Source organism: Rhinolophus sinicus, linkage group LG06 (assembly GCF_036562045.2).
Source record: "Rhinolophus sinicus isolate RSC01 linkage group LG06, ASM3656204v1, whole genome shotgun sequence".
Lineage (NCBI taxonomy): Eukaryota > Metazoa > Chordata > Mammalia > Chiroptera > Rhinolophidae > Rhinolophus > Rhinolophus sinicus.
The window spans coordinates 54,762,493-54,782,193 of record NC_133756.1 but is presented as its reverse complement, the minus strand read 5'-3'; the positions used below and the strand labels follow the sequence as shown (position 1 = coordinate 54,782,193).

The 19,701-nt window shown below is 36.1% G+C and overlaps 1 protein-coding gene across 3 annotated transcripts in view; it reads right to left on the bottom strand.

Moving 5' to 3' along the window:
- MTF2 (metal response element binding transcription factor 2) overlaps nt 1-19,347 on the bottom strand; it is a 58,410-nt gene extending 39,063 nt beyond the window's left edge. For 2 of the 3 annotated variants that reach the window (XM_019752783.2, XM_019752792.2), the window contains exon 1: nt 19,073-19,346. In XM_019752783.2, the coding sequence (XP_019608342.1) occupies nt 19,073-19,077 (5 nt within the window). In that variant the 5' untranslated portion in view covers nt 19,078-19,346. Of the gene's footprint in view, nt 1-19,072 lie in introns of all 3 variants that reach the window. The other variant, XM_074335147.1, reaches the window with a different exon arrangement.
- Between the last annotated feature and the right edge of the window lie 354 nt (nt 19,348-19,701).

Genomic DNA, 19,701 nt, shown 5'->3' with positions numbered 1-19,701 from the left:
AATGAGAGAAGAGCCTCCTGGGAGAAATTCCTCACCTAACATTATAAGAAAAAAAGTCTCAAGTTGATGAATCAAGACACAGTAATGTTTTATTCAGAAATATAAAAGAAAAAATAGCTAAGAGTTAAAAGTAGTTGCCTCTAAGAGAGATGGAGGAAACAGATTAAGACACTGCATCTTTTAGCTAAAAGTTTTTTCTTAATTTTATAACTATTTCGCCCTTGATAAATATTAAAAATTCACTTTTAAAAGATAGAAAACAAAAAAGTAAAGACAAACCCTTGGTAACATCAACATCCATAGCAGTGTTTCCCAAAGGATATCTTCTGAAATAACAGTTCTACAAAATGTTAATAGCTGCTATGTGAAAAAAGGGTTCTAATACCTAAAGTAAACTGGGGGCAGGGGAGCTTTTTCACAAAATGATTACCTTTGAGACTTTAGTAGATTAAAACACACTTTCTAATTTTTCCCTAACATTAACATCTCGCTCCCTCCCGTCGAATCAGTTTGAGAAACTATTGTTTTTAAGGCAGTGATTCTCAAATGTTATTGAGTCCACAGACCAGTACAAAGTAAGAAAAGCAAGGGCAATGTATTGAGTTTTATTTAATCAACAGACCATTCCATATTTTGAGAGCATATCCTTCGTACATTCTTAGATTTTAAACATCTTTTCTTTGATAAGTGGCAGTTTTTAACAACATTCTTACTTCTCAAAATAAAAAGGTGGCAAGCCTAGGTCAACATATTGCCCCCACCCCACCAAAAAAAGTTAACGGTTTGTGCAAGTGAAATCTGGGAATCTTTGGAAAATTCTTATTCGAATGATGAGCAAAAGAATCCTCTTAGGAAACAAGTCAGTACAGAAAGATAAAGACAATGCAGAAAGAAGAATAAAAAAAAAAAAAAAAAAACAAGACAAAGGAGAGAGTAGTATATCAGATATACTTAATAAGTTAGGTAAAATGAGTAATAAAAATTGCTTATTGAAGTTAACAATCCCAAAGTCACCTATGACCACTGGGTTCCAATGTCAGATCAACCACCTGGGGTTTAGAACAGAAGACCAACAGGTTGAGATTAGCTCACTCTCTCTAAAAGCTTAGTTCAAGGTCAAAGAAGGTTTTGGCGTAGGAAAAATTTGAGCATTAATACAAGCTACTGGTTACATGGATGGAAAAGTTGTTGAAACTAGAGAAAAAAACAACCTACCATAAATATTCATATTCTAACAAAGTTACTCTCTTACTTTCATACACTGATGATTAATTCTGAATCTTCTGTGTAAAACATATTAAAAGCAGAATCAAACAATTTTCTAGAAATGTATTACCTAAATAACTCCATGTAAACAAATGGAATTTGCATTTCAAATTACAATTAAAAGAAAATATTCTGCTCATCACTAGATCTCTAACTCTTGTGTCTGTACAAAGTACTTAATAATTATCTCCTGAATAAATTAGTGAAAGCCTGTACTTACCAATAACCATACCAGTAAATAAATCCTCCATCTATCAAGCAAATATCACTATCCTATGAATGCATATATTCTACTGCACATGTATTTGTTCATATATTTAAATGTATAATTAAAAAGCCAAAAACTCTTCTAAAATTGTACTTAATTTTACCTTTAACTTTAAGAATGAAACTAAAAGCAGAACCAAATTCGCCACCCCCACACCTCAGGTTCAGCCTGAGCCCTTTAGAATTAAAAATAGCTTAGCCACCTAGCAGGTCAAGCAATGACAGAGGTGTCTGTAATTTCAGTGAGTGTGGCTTTGGCTCTTTCCATGAAATTACAGAAAACATGTTTAAATAACTGAAAATTTAGGATAAAATATCAGTTTTACAGAACATTTTTATAAACTATAAAAAATCAAAACTTTTGAAAAAATTGTAAATAATACCGTTAAATATAACAGATCAAGTATTTTCAGAATGGCAAAGAAATACCAAAAATTTAGATAGCATGACATTTCAAGACTATATAAGACTTTTTAAAATGACAATTAGTTAAGCCTTTTCATCACAATATCCAGTCATCTTAACTATTTGAGCAAATGGAAAACAGAATGTCTCCACAATAACATTTTAATACTAGCTAACAATATCAGTTTGGAGATCCCTGATGACTTATTAGTTGTAAGATGATTAGTTATTTTGCATATGCAATAGATCTCAGGTAACTACAGATTTAAAACACCAAAACCAACAAGGCTAATAATATACATAAAAAACATAGTTAACTTTAAGTATATACATTCATGTTCAAGTCCAGAACTGGTAAGGTTGATTACAATACATAAATGAAACTAACAATTCAGGCAAAAATGAACTGAATGGAAAGTTCAGAATTTTCATTACAATCCTGCAGAATTTGGTTCTAAGACCAAAGAAGAAGAAATTACAGAACTGAAGTATCCTTGCAAGCCCCACACTACCCTACAGTTAAGTTCTAATTCCTCAAAGAAAAGTATGAACTGGATCATGGGTAGTAGAGCAGGTAGATTTTATGGGCTTGAAAAATACCTTCACCTTACTCTAGTCTTTAACTTTCTTAAGAACACGCACATCTCATTTTCTTCTAATAACAATGCCATAAAATAGGAAGGAGAGACTACTTACTACTCCCTTTAACAAATAAATCTGTAGCTCAGAAGTAAAATCACTTCCTTAAAGTTATAAAGAAAGTCAAGTAGTACTGTATTACACCCCAGATTTAACAAGTGGTGAAGTCAAGTCATTCATTGCCACTATTCAAGCCTCTTGTCCCTAGTATATTTAGTCACAAGACTTTTATAGGCCTAATTTAAGTCTATCAGTGAGGAAATGCATTTCTAGAGATGATTCAACTTGGTTGTTGAGTTTCCTGAGATAGAAATAGCTGGCTGCCCCTGATTTTGACCCAATAAAAAGCTCAAGGACAACTCTCTACTTTTTCAAAGCTCTGCCTGCATATAACAGTCTCATACAGATAAATATAAAAACACTTTTTTTATTCATCCATTCGCTTTATTGGGTGTGTGTAGCGTTGTCACAAATACAAAAGAACTTTATAAATAGTTCAAACACCAACTAGAATATTAAGATATTTATTAGGCTGAAACTGCTACAAATAAAGTATCACGTTAGTTTTGTCCTCCCATAGAAGTATTACACCTTTGCGTCTCAAGATCTAGCCATACTGGCCTCCTTTCAATTCTTCAAAAACAAAGATCTTTCCCACCCAAGACATTCATACATATTGTACCTCCTGCCAAAATTGCCCTCCCCACTTCTCCATTCTTTGCATAGCTGATTCTTTTAAGTAATTCTACCAAAGTAGTTGTACTCTACAATATTCTCTACCAGAAAACTCTTGTTCTTTAAAGAACTTACCATAACCTATGTATTTCTTCTTTCCCCAATTCTTTTTTTTTTTAAATTGCCCAATAAATTCAAAAGAATGTAATAATCAGTACACTCTTCACCTAGATTCACCAATTAATATTTCACATTTCTCTTTCCCTCTCCCCCCACATACATTGTTTGCTGGCTCATTAGAAAGTTGCAGACATGATGATTTTCACCTGTCAATATCAGATGTATCCCCTTAAAACAAGCAACCTTCTCCTATACAGCCACAAGACCATTAATTATCATATCCAGCAAATTTAATATTATCATCTGATACACAGTCCAAATTCTCCAGTTTGATACAAAAATGTTCTTTAAAGCTTTTTTCAAAACCTAGGACCCAAAGTTTGCAGTTTGCATTTGTCATGTCTCTTTTCTCTCCTTCAATCTCAACCGTTGTATTTTTTTAAATCAGCTATCTTGGTAGCATGTTACACATACTGAATTTGTCTTATTGTTTCCTCATAATTAAAGTCAAGTTAAACAGTTTTAACAAAAAACTACATAGCTGATGCTGCGTGTTTGTTTCATGTGTGTATGTTTGTTTGTGTGTGTGTGTGTGTGTGTGTGTGTGTGTCCCTCCTCCAAAATACTGCATCTTCCACAAGGGCAGTGAAAATGTCAATGTTGTTTGACAACGTATCTCTAGCGTCTAAGACTACATAACCCACATAGAAGGTCTTCAATATTTATTGAACAAGTAAATGAACAAGTAAGTAGCATACAGAACCAAAGTACAGTACTTTGTTCAAGATAGGCAACCAACAGATATTTGTTGATGTTAATTCATGATTAATGAATGTTAATTCACTACTATCAAAAAGTCACAGACTGTTAATAGAGGTATTCAAGTACCCATAAAAAAAACCTTAAAGTAATGTGAGGACAAGAAGAAATGATGCTTTCTCTTCTCAATGAAAATTGGCTTTGTTTCTATATGATCAAATCATCCTAATATTATAAACTGTAATTCTTAAAAAAAAAAACACCAGAAATAGTTAAGTGGTACATGTACCAGACACTCCTCAAAGAGCTGAAAGTTAGATGATTAAGACCTAGTCTCCTCAGGGAACTTAAAATCAGGAGAAAATTGGGGCGGCCGGATGGCTCAGTTGGTTAGAGCACAAGCTCTGAACAACAGGGTTGCTGGTTCAATTCCCACATGGGCCAGTGAGCTGCACCCTCCACAACTAGACTGAAGTCAATGAGCTGCCGCTGAGCTTCCAGAGGGGCGGCCGGATGGCTCAGTTGGTTGGAGCACGAGCTCTCAACAACAAGGTTGCTGGTTCAAGTCTCGCATGGGATGGTGGGCTGCACCCCCTGCACCTAAGATTGAAAATGGCAACTGGACTTGGAGCTGAGCTGCTCCCTCCACAACTAGATTGAAGGACAACGACTTGGAGCTGATGGGCCCTGGAGAAACACACTGTTCCCCAATATTCCCCAATAAAATTTATTTTTTAAAAAATCAGGAGAAAACTGATAATTATGTATATTTCAAAAAGCTTAGGTGCTATAACTAAACATATGTGCAAAATAATGCACAAAGAAAAGAACTTTAAAAAAATATTATAATCATTTCTGCTATGTACACACCTTCAGAAAGAGGAGCTCAGTGAAAAGTGTGTTGGGGCACTTGGCTCCTTCACTCGCAGGGTTGGGTTACACATCACAGAAAACAGAAGCTACTGATATGAAATTCCTCAACTTTCTCCCCACCCCTTGTCCCCTAAACCTATCCACAAAAGCACATATCTAATTCACTTCTCTAAGAAAACCATGGCTCTTCTCTCCAGTATTAGAGAATCTGAGATCTCACATTAAGAATTTTACATTATCTATTATCTCCTTTATTTTAAATCTCCAATTCTCGTTGGCGCAAATCTGCCACAACCAAAGTCAAATTTAAAACAAAAGCAAAAGTCCTCATAAATTATTTCTCTATTTTCACCAGTAAACTTTAAAAAGCACATTCCACTTAATCTGTGGGAAGTTGACTGTCCTGATTACTGTTAACAAGCGCAAAGACCTCCAAATGACCAAATACCAAACAGCGCTCTAACTTCAGTGTTCCTTGTGCCCAATCTCTGCATAATTGATTGATCATGACTGAGTTCTTGAAACTCACCTCCCTGGGTTTCTGAGATCCCATCACCCATAAGAAGTGACTCCTCCCATCTCTCCTGTACTGATTTTTCCTCCTCTGCCAACCCTTTAAATGTTGGAGTTGCCTAGGGATCCTCCTGTTCTACATGTTGTGCTTGTCCTAAGGAGTCATGTTGTCCTAACGTTTCACCTAATTTTTATCTGTTGACAATCTTTAAATCTCTTATCTCCAGCCCATTCTATCTCATAAGCCTCAGACCTTATTTCCAATTGTCCACAAAACATCCAACCTGGATTCTCCCCCAGCACCTTTAACTTAACAAAACTGACATTTTCTTCCAATTCCTCCTTCTGCCAGTATTCCGAATCTCAGTAAATGCCATTCCACCTGATCATCTTTCAAGCTAGAAATGTGCTATCCTTGATTCTTCCCTCTTCCCTCATCCTCCACTCACCAAATCCTGCTGATTCTTCCTTACAGATCACCTCTCAAAGATCTCCCATAACCACTATCTGACTTGCCTGCACTATTACCACAGACTCCTAATGGATCTTCCTGCCACCAACCCCATCGCTTCTTTAATGCACTTTCAATTTGCAGTAAGGAAAACCTGTTTTACTCACTCCTTTATTTAAAGAACTCCAATGGGTCCTAGTGCCTAGAGAAGTCATTAACTAAAGGACACATAATTTTCACATGTTCACTTCCTGAAATGTAGATCTGTGCCACAACTCCCAGTACCTGGTAATCACTAACTGGCCAGGCAGCAGTAGCAGTCGTCCTGAATACTAATGCACATGCGTACCCTAAGAGCACTGGCCTCAAAACACAGAAAATGGGTGTCAGCAGCCGTCTCTCCCCACTGGGGAGAAAATGTTAAGAGAAAATACTACAGCATCTTTTATCCCTTCAGAAACCAAACGGTGGTGGGAGAAGGTAGGGTACAGAGTAAATCGGATATGTTCAGCTGGTTTTCTAAAGAATCTAGAGTAGATCTGCTATAGTTAACTATAAACCTGCTATAGAGCCCAGCACCAGTTGTATATAAAATTTTAATTCTTATATAGGTTAGTTTAAGAAATACTATCACCAATACTCAAGACGGCACAAAAATTGGTACTGTGAGGGAAAATATGCTACAAAACTCAAAGTGGTTCAGAATCCCCCCCACATACACATACACACACGCGCGTGCATACACATGGACAATTAGAATAAATCAGTTCAGCAAGGCTGCAGAATACAAGATTAACATACAAAAATCAATTATATTTCTACATACTAGCAATGAACATTCTGAAAATGAAATTAAGAAAATATTCCATTTGTAATTGAACCAAAAAGTACAAAATACTTAGGAATAAATTCAACAAAAAGGCACAAGACTTATACAATGAAAACAACAGAGAAAGGAATTAAATAAGACCTACAAGATGTCACGTCATGCTTGCTAACATCAAATGGCAATATTTTCCAAATCAATCTACAGATTCAATGCTGTATCTATAAAATCTTAGCTGACTTTTTTGCAAAAACTTACAGACTGATCCTAAAATTCATATAGAAAAGCAAGGAACCCAGAATACCCAAATATTGAAAAAAACAAAATCAGAGGACTCACTTCCCAATTTCGAAATTTAATTATCAAGCAGCAGTAATCAAGATGTTACGATGCAGACATAAGGACACATACTTCAATGGAATAAAACTGAGAATCCAGAATCAAACCCTTACATTTATGGTCAATTGTTCTTTGAAAAGATTTTCAAAACAATTCAGTCAGAAAGAAGAGTCTTTAACAAATGGTTCTAGGAAAATGGTATTCACATGTAAAAGAATGAAGATGGACACCTACCTCATACCATACGCAAAAATTAACTAACAGATCACAGACTAAATGTAAGAGCTAAAACTACATTTGTTTGTGTGATTTTTGTTTTTTTAAGATTTTATTGGGGAAGGGAGAACAGGACTGTATTGGGGAACAATGTGTATTTCCAGGACTTTATTGGGGAACAGTGTGTATTTCCAGGACTTTATTGGGGAACAGTGTGTATTTCCAGGACTTTATTGGGGAACAGTATTTCCAGGACTTTATTGGGGAACAGTGTGTTTTTCCCAGGACCCATCAGCTCCAAGTCAATTGTTGTTCTTTCAATCTTAGTTGTGGAGGGCGCAGCTCAGCTCCAAATGCAGTTGTAGTTATTCAACCTTAGTTGCGTAGTTGTGGGGGGCGGGGGGGTGCAGCCCACCATCCCTTGCGGGAGTCGAACCAGCAACCTTGTGGTTGAGGGCACTCGCTCCAACCAACTGAACCATCCGGCCGCCTGGGAACTCAGTGGCAGCTCAGTGGCAGCTCAGTGGCAGCTCGTTGTTTTCATTCCAGTTTCGGAGGCAACCCTGTTGCCCAGAGCTCACACTCTAACCAACTGAGCCAGCCGTCTGCCCCACGTAATTTTTTAAAAGCATAGGAGTAAATCTTTGTGACGTTGTATTAGGCAATGTTTTTCTTAGCTATGACATCAAAGCACAAGCAAAAAAAGAAAAAGGGATAAATTGAACTTCATCGAAATTAAAAAATTTTGTGCTTCAAAGGACATCACCAAGTGAAAAGACAACCCACAGAACGGGAGAAAATAACTGCAAATCATACATCTGATAATGGACTTGCATCCAAAACATATAATGTTTACAACTCAACGATAAAAACATAAATAATTCAATTCTTTTACATGGGCAATGGACATGAATAGACAGTTCTCCAAAGGTATACAAAAGGTCAATGACTACATGGAAAAGATGCTCAATATCATCGGCCAGGAGGTAACGCAAACCAAAACCACAATGAGATACCACTGTACACTCACTAGGACGGTTATAATAAAAAAGGCCCAAGTATTGGCAAGGATGTGGAGAAACTGGAATCCTCATCGTTGCTGACACTGTAAAGGGTACTGGCTCTTTGGAAAACAGTTTGGCAGCTCCTCAAAATGTGAAATACAGGTATCATCTGACTCAGCAATTCTACTCTTACGTACCCAAATGGAAACACACGTCCACACAGACCCTATACACGAATGTTCACAGCAGCATTATTTATAATAGCCAAAACGTGGAAACAACTGTCCATTAACTGATTAATACACAGAATGCAGGATATCCATACAATGAAATATATTTTGGCCATAAACAGGAATGAAGTACAGAAAAATGCTACAACATGGATGTACCTTGAAAACATGCTAAATGAAAGAAGCTACATACAAAGGCCACAAACTGTTTAATTACTTTTATGTGAAATGTCCAGGATAGGCAAAATATAAACACAGAAAGCGGATTAGTGGTTGTCAAGGACTAGACAGGAAAGAGGAATGGAAAGTGAATGATTAGTACGGGGATGCTTTTAGGGGTAATAAAATGTTCTAAACTTAGATAATGCTGATGATTACAAACTATAATTTTTTTTAAACTCACTGACTTGTATACTTTAAAAGGGTGAATTATAATGGCATATGAAATATCTCATTAAAGCTGTTATTCTTTTAAGTGATTCATAAGAAGCCAATTTTTAACAGGAAAATGTTCTAGGAATACCTTAATCCAATGTACTTCACTTTTATTATACTTTCCTTTTTATGTTGCTGCAAGAATGATGCATAAAAGCTGTCTTTTAATCAGCATAAAATGAAAATGTTACATGATAAGCATTGTGTTCCAGCTTGGTTAGCAGGGCTTTTTCTTTCTTGGTGATACATCAAATAATGGTACATCTTGCAATTGATGGCATCTTATATTTGATGAAATATTAAGTGTTTCTCTGATAGCTGTAACAAGTACCTTGGCAGAAGACATTTTTCATTTTATGTAATTATTTTAATGTGTATTAAAAATACGTTTTATCCTAAATTGATGGTTATTGCTTAAAGCTAAATGAGTTAATTTAAAGTTAATATAAAGAAAATGTTAAATAATAAAGACGATACTCAGATATGGCAAGAAAGAATGTTGGCAACTAAATTACTTAAGTTTAGGAAACACAACAGTAAAAAGAAAGTCTAAAACACTTTAAAATATAAAATGCTTTCTCAAACTAACCTTTCTCATACAATCCTCATTCCCACTTCCCAACACCCCAATCACAATTAATTCATTATCTCTCATTATTCCTGAGAGATGAGGTTATCTAGCAACAGACCACAGAGGGCTTTATTTGTCATGCTTGGAACTCATAAACAAGTATTTCTCAATCTTTTTTTTTTCCAACTTGGCCCAATGCTCCTGAAAATCCCAATAACAGCAACTCACTACAGCATTAGTCCTTTCCTTCCCTTCTCCCCTTTGTTGAGGGTGGGGAAGAAATGATTTTTAAATCTACTTCCCCATGTTACTGAGATGCCACCATTCTTGAGCAGCATCTCAAGAATCGGCTGCCTCCTCTACATCTAAACCATCATTACTATGACCAGCAACTGGGAGGGAAGGAAGAAAAATGAGGGTTCAACTAACAAAAAAAGTGTGACGAGAACTTCTAATATTTAGTCTTAGCAACTTTCAAATATGCAATACAGCATTAACTAGTCACCATGCTATACATTACATCCCTGTGACTTATTTATTTTAAACTGGAAGTTTGTACCTTTTTGACCCACTTCACCCATTTTGCCAGCAACTCGCCTCCAACCTCTGGTAATCACCAATCTATTTTCTGTTATCTGTGAGCTTGGTCTTTGCTGCTGTTTTAGATTCCACATATAAATGAAATCATATAGTATCTGTCTTTCTCTGACTTATTTCACTTATCATAATTTCCTCAATGTTCATCCATGTTGTCATAAATGGAAAGAATTTGTTCTTTTTTATGGTTGAATAATATTCCACTGTACACATACACACGCATTTTCTTTATCCATTTATCCATCAATGGACACCAAGGTATAGGTTAGTTTAAGAAATACTATCCTGTTAAAAGTTGGCTTCTTATAAATCACTTTCATATCTTGACTATTATAAACAACACTGCAATAAACAGAGGTGTATATGTCTTTTCGAGTATTTTCGCTTTCTTTGGATAACTTTTGAAGTACTGATTTTTAAAAATCCTAAATTCATATGAAATTGCACAATACTAAACACAGAAGACCCCATAAGCGCCCAAAGAGTAAAATTAAGTTACCTACACAGGAATGAGAATCAGACTTAGAATCAGACTCCAAAGAGCAACACTAGATTCTAGAAGACAGTGGAGCAATACCACAAAATTGTGAAGAAAAATAATGTTCAAACTAGCAACCTCTATCAACCAAACTAATTTTTTTTAAATGAAGCCACATAAAATAAATGATAAGATCTTACGCCGAAACGTGAGGATTTGGCTCTAGCAAAATAAGAAAGTATCACCCAAGAAAGAAAAAACATGGGATGCAAGAATCAGTGCTTCCAACCCAAAAAGCAACACAGGCAGTCCCAGAATGGCAGCCAAGAAAAAGACCTAGAGAGCAACCAATCTGGATTAAGAAGAAAGGAAAGAGGGCCCCCAGAGAGAGGTGTTTGAGGAAAAAGGATTTTACAAACTAGGCAGCATATAAGACACTAGAAAAACTTGACAGGTAAGAGAAAGCAGAGAAAATATGAAAAAGACTTAGAAATTTTAAGGGGAAAAAATGTTTTAAGAAAGGAACTGCAATCCCAGTACTATAAGGTTCTGCAGAGAAGATTTACTTAGTCAAAATAACAGAAAAGATGTTTATCACTTTTTAACCTTTAGAATCAGCCCATAAAAGAGCACAGGTAATTATGGTTAAGAACAGATTAAATGTTATCAAATTTAAAAATACAAAGCACAGTAAAGATCACAAAAATTGAAAGGTGGAAGGAGGAAGAGAAACCAAGTAAAGGCAGGGACTTTAATAATACTCACCTTACAAAGTGGAGAAATAAAGTCTAGAGTTGATGGAATAAGAAAAAAGGTTTAAGTTTAAAGTTACTGAACTAACCAATAGAAAACACAAAAACTAGAAAGGAGATGAGATGTAGGGCATAAATGAACTGTATCTTTTATTACAGCAAGAAGGCCTTTATACAGCAGGATGTCTCAAGTTGAAATGAATCAAATGGTAGTGTAAAAGTATTATGTAGCATAATGGAGGTAATAACCAAAGGAATATAACACTTAAAAATTAAAGTGATTTCTTCTCAAAGCAGGACTCAGGAAGGCCCAAAGACTGTATTGCAGCTTTTCACTTTAAACTGCTCACCCTTCCGTACTTTGATATTTTTAGTCAAAATACATGCATTATTCCAACAAAGGAAATTTTAAAGTGTTTAATGTAAGTGAAAAAACATGCTTAGAAATAAGACAATGAGACAAGACAAAAGCATTTTTGGTAGCTGTCTGAGTGATATAAAATCCTTTTAAAGTTTTTCTACTATTTAAATTTTCTAAAATGAGTGTATGTATAGAAAAACAATAGATTTTTATTACTAATACTTTGAGAGCTGAAGAAGTTGAAATCATTTTTTCAAGGAGCATGGCTACTTAAAGAGGAGAAGGCTACATACATCTAGATCAGGGGTGTCCAAACTGCGCAATCCATTGTTAACTGGCCCGCAGCAAATTACAAAAATATATTTAATTTACTTAAATAAACCAGGTGAGGCAATACGTACTTCACCTCGAGTGAGTGGCCCGGCTGTTTGTGTATTTTACCGCATGTGGCCCTTGGCAAAAAACGTTGAAAAAAGTTTGGACACCCCTGATATAAGGGAAAAAGACTAGCCTTGTATCACAGAAGGTAACTTTCTTCTGATATGAGGAAGGGTGCATTTATAGTTAAGTTGGTAGACGTGAAGATAGGAAGTGGACAGTTCATATCTGACAGCCTCACATTTTTTTCTACAAAGAGGCAAAAAATATGCTTAAAAGGAGGCCGGGAATGCTAAACACCCTGGATTGCATAAAACCATCCTAACTCCCTACAGAAATAGATTCGATTAGCAGGTCTCAAGGTATGATCCCTGGGGACCTACAAGGTCTACAAGGTCACAGCTAGTTTCAAAATAATACTGAGGTATTTGCCTTTTTTACTCTCCTTCTCCCACGAGTATAGAGTGGAATTTTCCAGAGACTAAATAAATATGTGATGATTTCGCTCTGAAGACTAATGGTATGTATATATATATATGTACTCTTGTTTTAAACTTTCTGTTTTAATTTCTAACACAGTAAATGTTGATAAAGATAACCTACATAAAAAGTTCTTGGAGTATTCAATAATTAAGAGTACATACTGGTCCTGAGACCAAAAAGTTTGAGAATCACTGCACTAACAAATACTATAAGGATGTTCTAAATTATGTTTAATCTTTGCAAATAACCACTTTTGTTTGTTCCTCTCTAATGAGCAGGAATAAAACTCTTAAAACAAAACAACTGAAAATAACATCATATTCTTCAGCCTGTTTTTGAGAAAGAAAAATCTAAGTAATGGATTTAGACAACTACCAAAAATGGAAAAGACTGTCAAACACCTAGAGAAAAACAGAAAAAAGGACACTCAGGAGGAACTTTGACTTTGGGAAGGATTCTTTACCCCCGACCTAACCTAAAGGAAAAATAGGGCCCACTGTTTTCATTATAATCTAAAACCTTATTTTAGTTTTAGAAAGTACATGGAGAGAAGCGCAAATTAAAACCACAATGAGCTACCAACTCACACCTGTCAGAATGGCTATCAAATCAACAAAAAAGTGTTGGTAAGGATGTGGAGAAACTGTTGGTGGGATTGCAAATTGGTGCAGCCACTATGGAAAACAGTATGGAGATTCCTCAAAAAATTAAAAATAAAACTACCTTATAACCCAGCAATTCCACTTCTAGGTATTTATCCGAAGAAATTCAAAACACTAATTCAAAAAGATATATGCACCCCTATGTTCACTGCAGCACTATTTACAACAGCCTAGATATGGAAGCAACCTAAGTGTCCATCAATCGACAACTAGATAAAGAAGATGTGGTACCTGTATACAATGGAATATTACTTGGCCATAAAAAGAATGAAATCTTACCATTTGGGACAACATGGATGGACCTAAAAAACATTACACTAAGTGAAATAAGTCAGACTGAGAAAGACAAATACCATATGATTTCACTTATATGTGGAACCTAAAAAACAAAACAAATGAACAAACAAAACAGAAAAAGACTTGGATAACAAACTGATGGTTAACAGATGGAGGAGGGTTTGGAGGCTGGGTGAAAAAGGTGAAGGGATTAATAAGTACAAATTGGCACTTACAAAATAGTCAAAGAGAAGTAAAGTACAGCATAGGAAATATAGTCAATAATATTTAATAACTATGTATGGTGCCAAGTGGGTGCTAAACATATCAAGGGAATCACTTCGCAAGTTATATAAATGTCTAACCACTATGCTGTACTCCTGAAACTAACATAATATTGAATGTCAAGTGTAATTGAAAAAAATGAAAATAAAAAATAAAGTACATGGAAGGTCATTTACTTCCTAGCTAATGAAAACAATCCCTGCTTATAATATCCCTAGCCTCTGCTGAAAGGAGAATTCTTTATCTTATAACAACTAAATGCAATTTTATGAAACATTTAACAGTTCACTAGGTTCCCAGGCTACAAAGTTCCATTAACTACGAGTATTTTATTAACCACCAATTTTAAAGATTTTAAGTGAGCGTGATGGAAACAGTACAAAAATATTTTTCTTTTTTATTTCAAGTATGAAAAACATGTCTATTATTAGTCCGTCCTTTGTACAGCTTAGTAATGTTTTAGTAAGAATTGTAAGTTTCTAATCCTGACAAACAAAATCTAGTACTTCTTAACCCTGGCTGCAAAACAAAATAAAGTGGGAAAAATTTTAAAACACAAAAATATATAAAAACCCATACCAAACCTTGAGTTTGAATCTCTAGGGTATGAGTTCTAAGTAACTGGTCTTGTTTGTTTTGGTTTTTTTATTTTATTTTTTATCTCAATAGGTGATTCTGGTACTTATTTAATGTCAATTAGAACTCTGTAAGGTTGGTCAGCAATTTATAAAACATCCCAAAATACTAAGGTACAGTATTTTTCAGACTTTAACTAAACATGGTTTTTAAAACATGTACATTTGATTAAGTAACACTTCTAAATGTATTATATGCAACAGGGTACATGGTAGTTTAACATGTTTGAAATCATAATTATGAATAGGGCAAAATAAACTATCCAGTATTCAACATACTCATCATCTGGGAAGTGTTTTTTGTGGACAGGCTTCATCATAGGTATACACGGCTCTCTTGTTCTATGTAATAACTATTCTGGGAAAAGATTTTCAAAATTAAAACTATACAAGCATATTGCACCTAGAGTTTATAAAGTACTTTTTCTTGTATTTTCCTTCTTTATCCTCCCAGCAATAAGACAGGTGGGTAACGTCTCCATTTTATAGGTTTAAGAAAAAACGAAAAATAAAAACCTAAAGCTGCTGCTGAGGTAGCAGATTAAACACAGACCCAATCTTCTGAGTATATATTGAGTACTTTCCACAACACAACTGTGTCTTACATTCCTCACACGACCAAAAAAGTTGTGGGAGCTTTTTCTGCAATATAAACTTCAATAGAAGGGTAGAGAAAGACAAAAGCTCATCTTTATTTTGTTCTGGTACCTGGCTGACTGAAATCAAACAAATGCGACCTGTTTTGGGATATGCCTGCTTTGGTCTATTTTGTTCTCCTAATACTTACTTTTTAATTGAACAAATGTTTTAGTTTGAAATAACTGTAGGTTCACATGTAGTTTTAAGAACTATTTAATAGATTCTGTGTAACTTTTACCCAATTTCCGGAAATGGTACTATCTTTGAAAACCATAGAATAACATGACAACCAAAATATTTATATTAATATAGTGAAAATACCAGTATTTCCATCATCCCAAGGATCCCTCACATTGCCCTGTTCCCAATTTTCAAATCCTCATATTAGGCAACATTTGGAAGCACATACTCATTAGGTCCCTACTCAGTTTTATCCACTCAAAATACAAAAAACTATCTTCAAAAGCCATTAAAAAACAACTTTATATTACACAAAGTGTTGGTCAAGACTACCATGACATGATTTAAGATTCTTAAGCCACTACTACAATATCCCTTACAGGATGGGATTTTCAAGTTAAGCCTTCAGTTTTAGCTTTATGAAGCAAAATTTTTTTAAAATTTAACTGATATGCATATTGTAGGATTCCATTTATATGAAGTTCTAAACAAAATTAATCTAAAGCGAAAAAAATCAAAACAGTAGTTGGGAAGGGAAATGGCTGAGAACGGCTATATGTGAGCTTTCTGGGAAAAGAGAAATATTCTATACCATGATAAGGGTATGAGATGCACAGGTACATCCATTAGTCAAAACTGTGCTGGAATTACACAACATTTTCTTAGCTATGACATCAAAGTACAAGCAAAAAAAAGGGGATAAATTGAACTACATCAAAATTAAAAACTTTTGTGCTTCAAAGGACATCACCAAGTGAAAAGACAACCCACAGAACGGGAGAAAATAATTGCAAATCGTACATCTGATAAGGGACTTGTATCCAAAATATATAAAGAAAGAATTGCCTACAACTCAGCAATAAAAAGATAAATACAATTTTTTTTACATGTGCAACGGACACGAATAGACAGTTCTCCAAAGGTATACAAAAGGTCAATGACTACATGGAAAAGATGCTCAACATCATCGGCCATGAGGGTAACTCATATCATTGGTTAGAGATATATGAAACGGGCATGTATACAAAAAAGTTCATTATACTATTTCTGTTCACTTTGTATATATTTGATTTTCCTTAATAAGTTTTTTTATTTAAAAAAAGTAATTTTTAAAAAAAAATAACAAAGTAAACTAACTTTCCTAACATCGATTTTTGCTGTTTTTCAACAAAGGAAACAGATTCTTCTATTTTAAAAAGCCCACAGAAGGTACTACCTTCAATATTCTTCAGCAATGTTATATGAAAACAGAGATGACAGAAGACATGATATGTGGCAAAAACGAAGACTATTTCATCTTAAAAACGGACAAAGAGAATTTAAATTCCCTTAGTTCTAAGACAATTCCTTCCCCTTGGGTCCCTGGATTTCCATGGTTAGTGATGTGACAATTCCTAATAAATGGATGCAATAACCCTTAATACTATGTTGTCCAATACAGCAGCCACTAGTTACATATGGCCATTCAAATTTTAGTTTTAATTTTATTAAATTATAAATTTAGTTCTCAGTCTCACCAACTGTATTTTTAGTGTTCAACATCCACATGTGGCTATTGGCCTCCACACTGAGTAGAGCAGATATAGATTACTGCCATTGGTGCAAAAGTTCTGTTGGGCAGCACTACCCTAATACATAAAAAACATCCAAAGGGAAATCTCCACATTCCAATTTGGGGTTGCTATACTGTATCAATAAACAAATCCCGAAAAACAGAGGAAATGAAGCATGAAAATATTAACCAAGGAATATCATTCATTTTAAGTTTACTAACTTAAAAAGTACTTGAATTTTACTTTCAGAACCACCAAGCTACAGATGTTGGCCATGGCAACCTCAGAGGTAAATTTCTCCATGTGTTAAAATAGATTATCACCAGTTTCCTAAAGTCAGATGTAAAGATTATGATGAAATATAAATAGAGCAAATTATCCTTTCAAAGATCTAATGAAAAGGTGTATTTATAATCCATGACATCCAAGCACCCATAGCAAAATACACAGAATAAAACCCCTCTCCAAACTGAGCTCTGAAGCAACAGACATAATTAAAAGGATGATTAAATATATTGTGTTTATCTAGAATAAAAGTTTAACCAGATGATTTCTATACTTCTAGTTCTAAAATTGTGTACGCTTTCAATTTGACCGGTATAGATTTCTGTTAATGCCTATTAACATGAATATGCAGTATCAGGAAACAGGTGCACTCTTAATTCAAATATTTTAGAATATTTTTAGTACTTTAAAAAAACTGAAGGTGAGCAAATTTAAAATGTGAATTATACATTTTCACATTTAGGAACCTACTAAGACAAAAACAAAAATTTTCACCTACTATTCCCTCTCAAGCTATCACTGCGAATGCTTGGAGTGTGAATAACATTCCAAATAGCAAGAACAGAATGCTCTATGTTAAGAAATTGAAAATGAACTCTTTCCTTGCCAAAACTACTGAGCACCTAAAATGGCTCCATTTGAAGTATTTTCAAACCTTTGAAAAGGTCACTTTAGAATTTGAGTTCATTTTACTTTATCCACATTAAATATTTTTAAATTCACTGTGTTTGCAATCCACTGCCAAAAAAGGAATTCTCAAGAGACTGAAAACATGGAAATTGAAACCAGCCTGCAGGCAAGGTACACAGGAGGGTCACATGGAATCAATCTAAAGGAGAAAGTTACTACTACCGGAGCATCTGGAGTCAAATTAAATCAGGCACTATTTACATATTTCTAATTCTGTACTGACTCCACATGCTTTCTTATGTTATACACAGGCCTACCTTGGTTTTCATATTTGAATTAGTCCATGGGCTCTACCTTTAAAGTTAAATGCTTTAAAAAATAGACTAACATTCCATATCCCTTTTCCCATTGTTCACAAACCCTTACTGCTCGTCAAAGCACCCCCATAAATCCATCTGTTCCCTCTAGTTGCTTCCAAAGAAAAATTCTAGCAACCAAGGACACCAGATTGTAAAACACTGTCAGAGTTAAGAGTTCTGGCATAATCAAAATATGCTAAGAAATCTTGGCAAATTAGTTAAAATCTCTTAAACCGTAATTAACTCAGTTGTAAAAATGAACACAATACAAATCTCTATCCGAGGAGGGATATGACTTAATTTAATTAAATAGAACAACTGTCTCAGATTTTTAGTGCGCTCTAAACGTAAGGTACGTCTCCCCCACCTCACACTTTCTCTTCCACTTCTTCCCTTTAAGCTTTCGGGGTTGGCTACCAGGCTCCACGTACTGTTCCCCTTATCCTCGTACTCCATCGTGCCCTTCTACTCTACCCCCATACTCCAATTCCACACAATTCCATCACCTTCCGTTCCAAGCTGCTACTTCCCTTTGCGCCCCCTAAGGTCCCAGGCAGTCCCTTCACTTTGCACCCCACATCTCCTTCGGTCCGTATTTCCCAACGGCTCCTTCATCACCAGGTTCATCCTGCCCCTCCAACCGTCTCCCGCCCCCAGGTTCCTTCCTGCCCCTCCAAACACAGCTTCCCCGCCTAAACGTTTCATCTTGTTCCTCCGACTTCCCCAACGCCCAGCTCCCTCCTTTAGTCCCTATTTTCTCCAACACCCAACTGACTACTCTTTTCCATCCATTCTTTTCAACATACACACAGCACAGCCTCCACCCCCACCTCGAGCCTCCATCTTTCCCTTTTATACTTGCTTCCTTTCTTCCTCCCCACCCCCCAGCCTCCTCCGGAAGAGCCTGGTTCCCAGGCGAAGGTCTCTCACCTCATTCGGTCACTTCAGTGGTGCCAACCGCTTCATACAGGAAAAAAACAACCAATCACGTCCCCGTGGGCGCTTCCCCTGCGAGTCCAGCACTTACTGGGCACCCGCCCCACCGGACACCCCGCACATACAAACGCACAAACCGAGGTCCAGGGGACGAGGGTTGGGGGTAAGACTGAACGTTCTTACACCGGCCTTAAACACAGCCCACTTCGCTACAGCCCTTCGCCATTTTGGTTTCCCGCGGACTGCCGGTGCATTCTGGGAGCGCGGAGCGACTCCGGTGCCGAATGGCAGCTCTCCAGAGCCGCGAGGGGGCGGGGACTATGCGGCGAGCGCGGAAGAACACCGCGCCCTGCGTCCTGGACCGGAGCTGAACAAAGAAGGACTCTTTAACGTTACGGCGGCACTGAGTCCTTCCGCCGCCGGTGCTAACACAATAGTGAGCGCTGCGCTCCGGGCCGTCGGCTGTGGTACAGCTGTTTCTGCTATAAAGGACAGCGCCGTGTCTAATCTCCACTTCTCCTGAGAGATAGGGTGTTGCTCGCCACATCTTGGACGTGCCGATTTCCTTGGAGAATACCTTAGATAAAGTACGTTTCTTCTATCTTCACCTTGAGGCCTGCTCT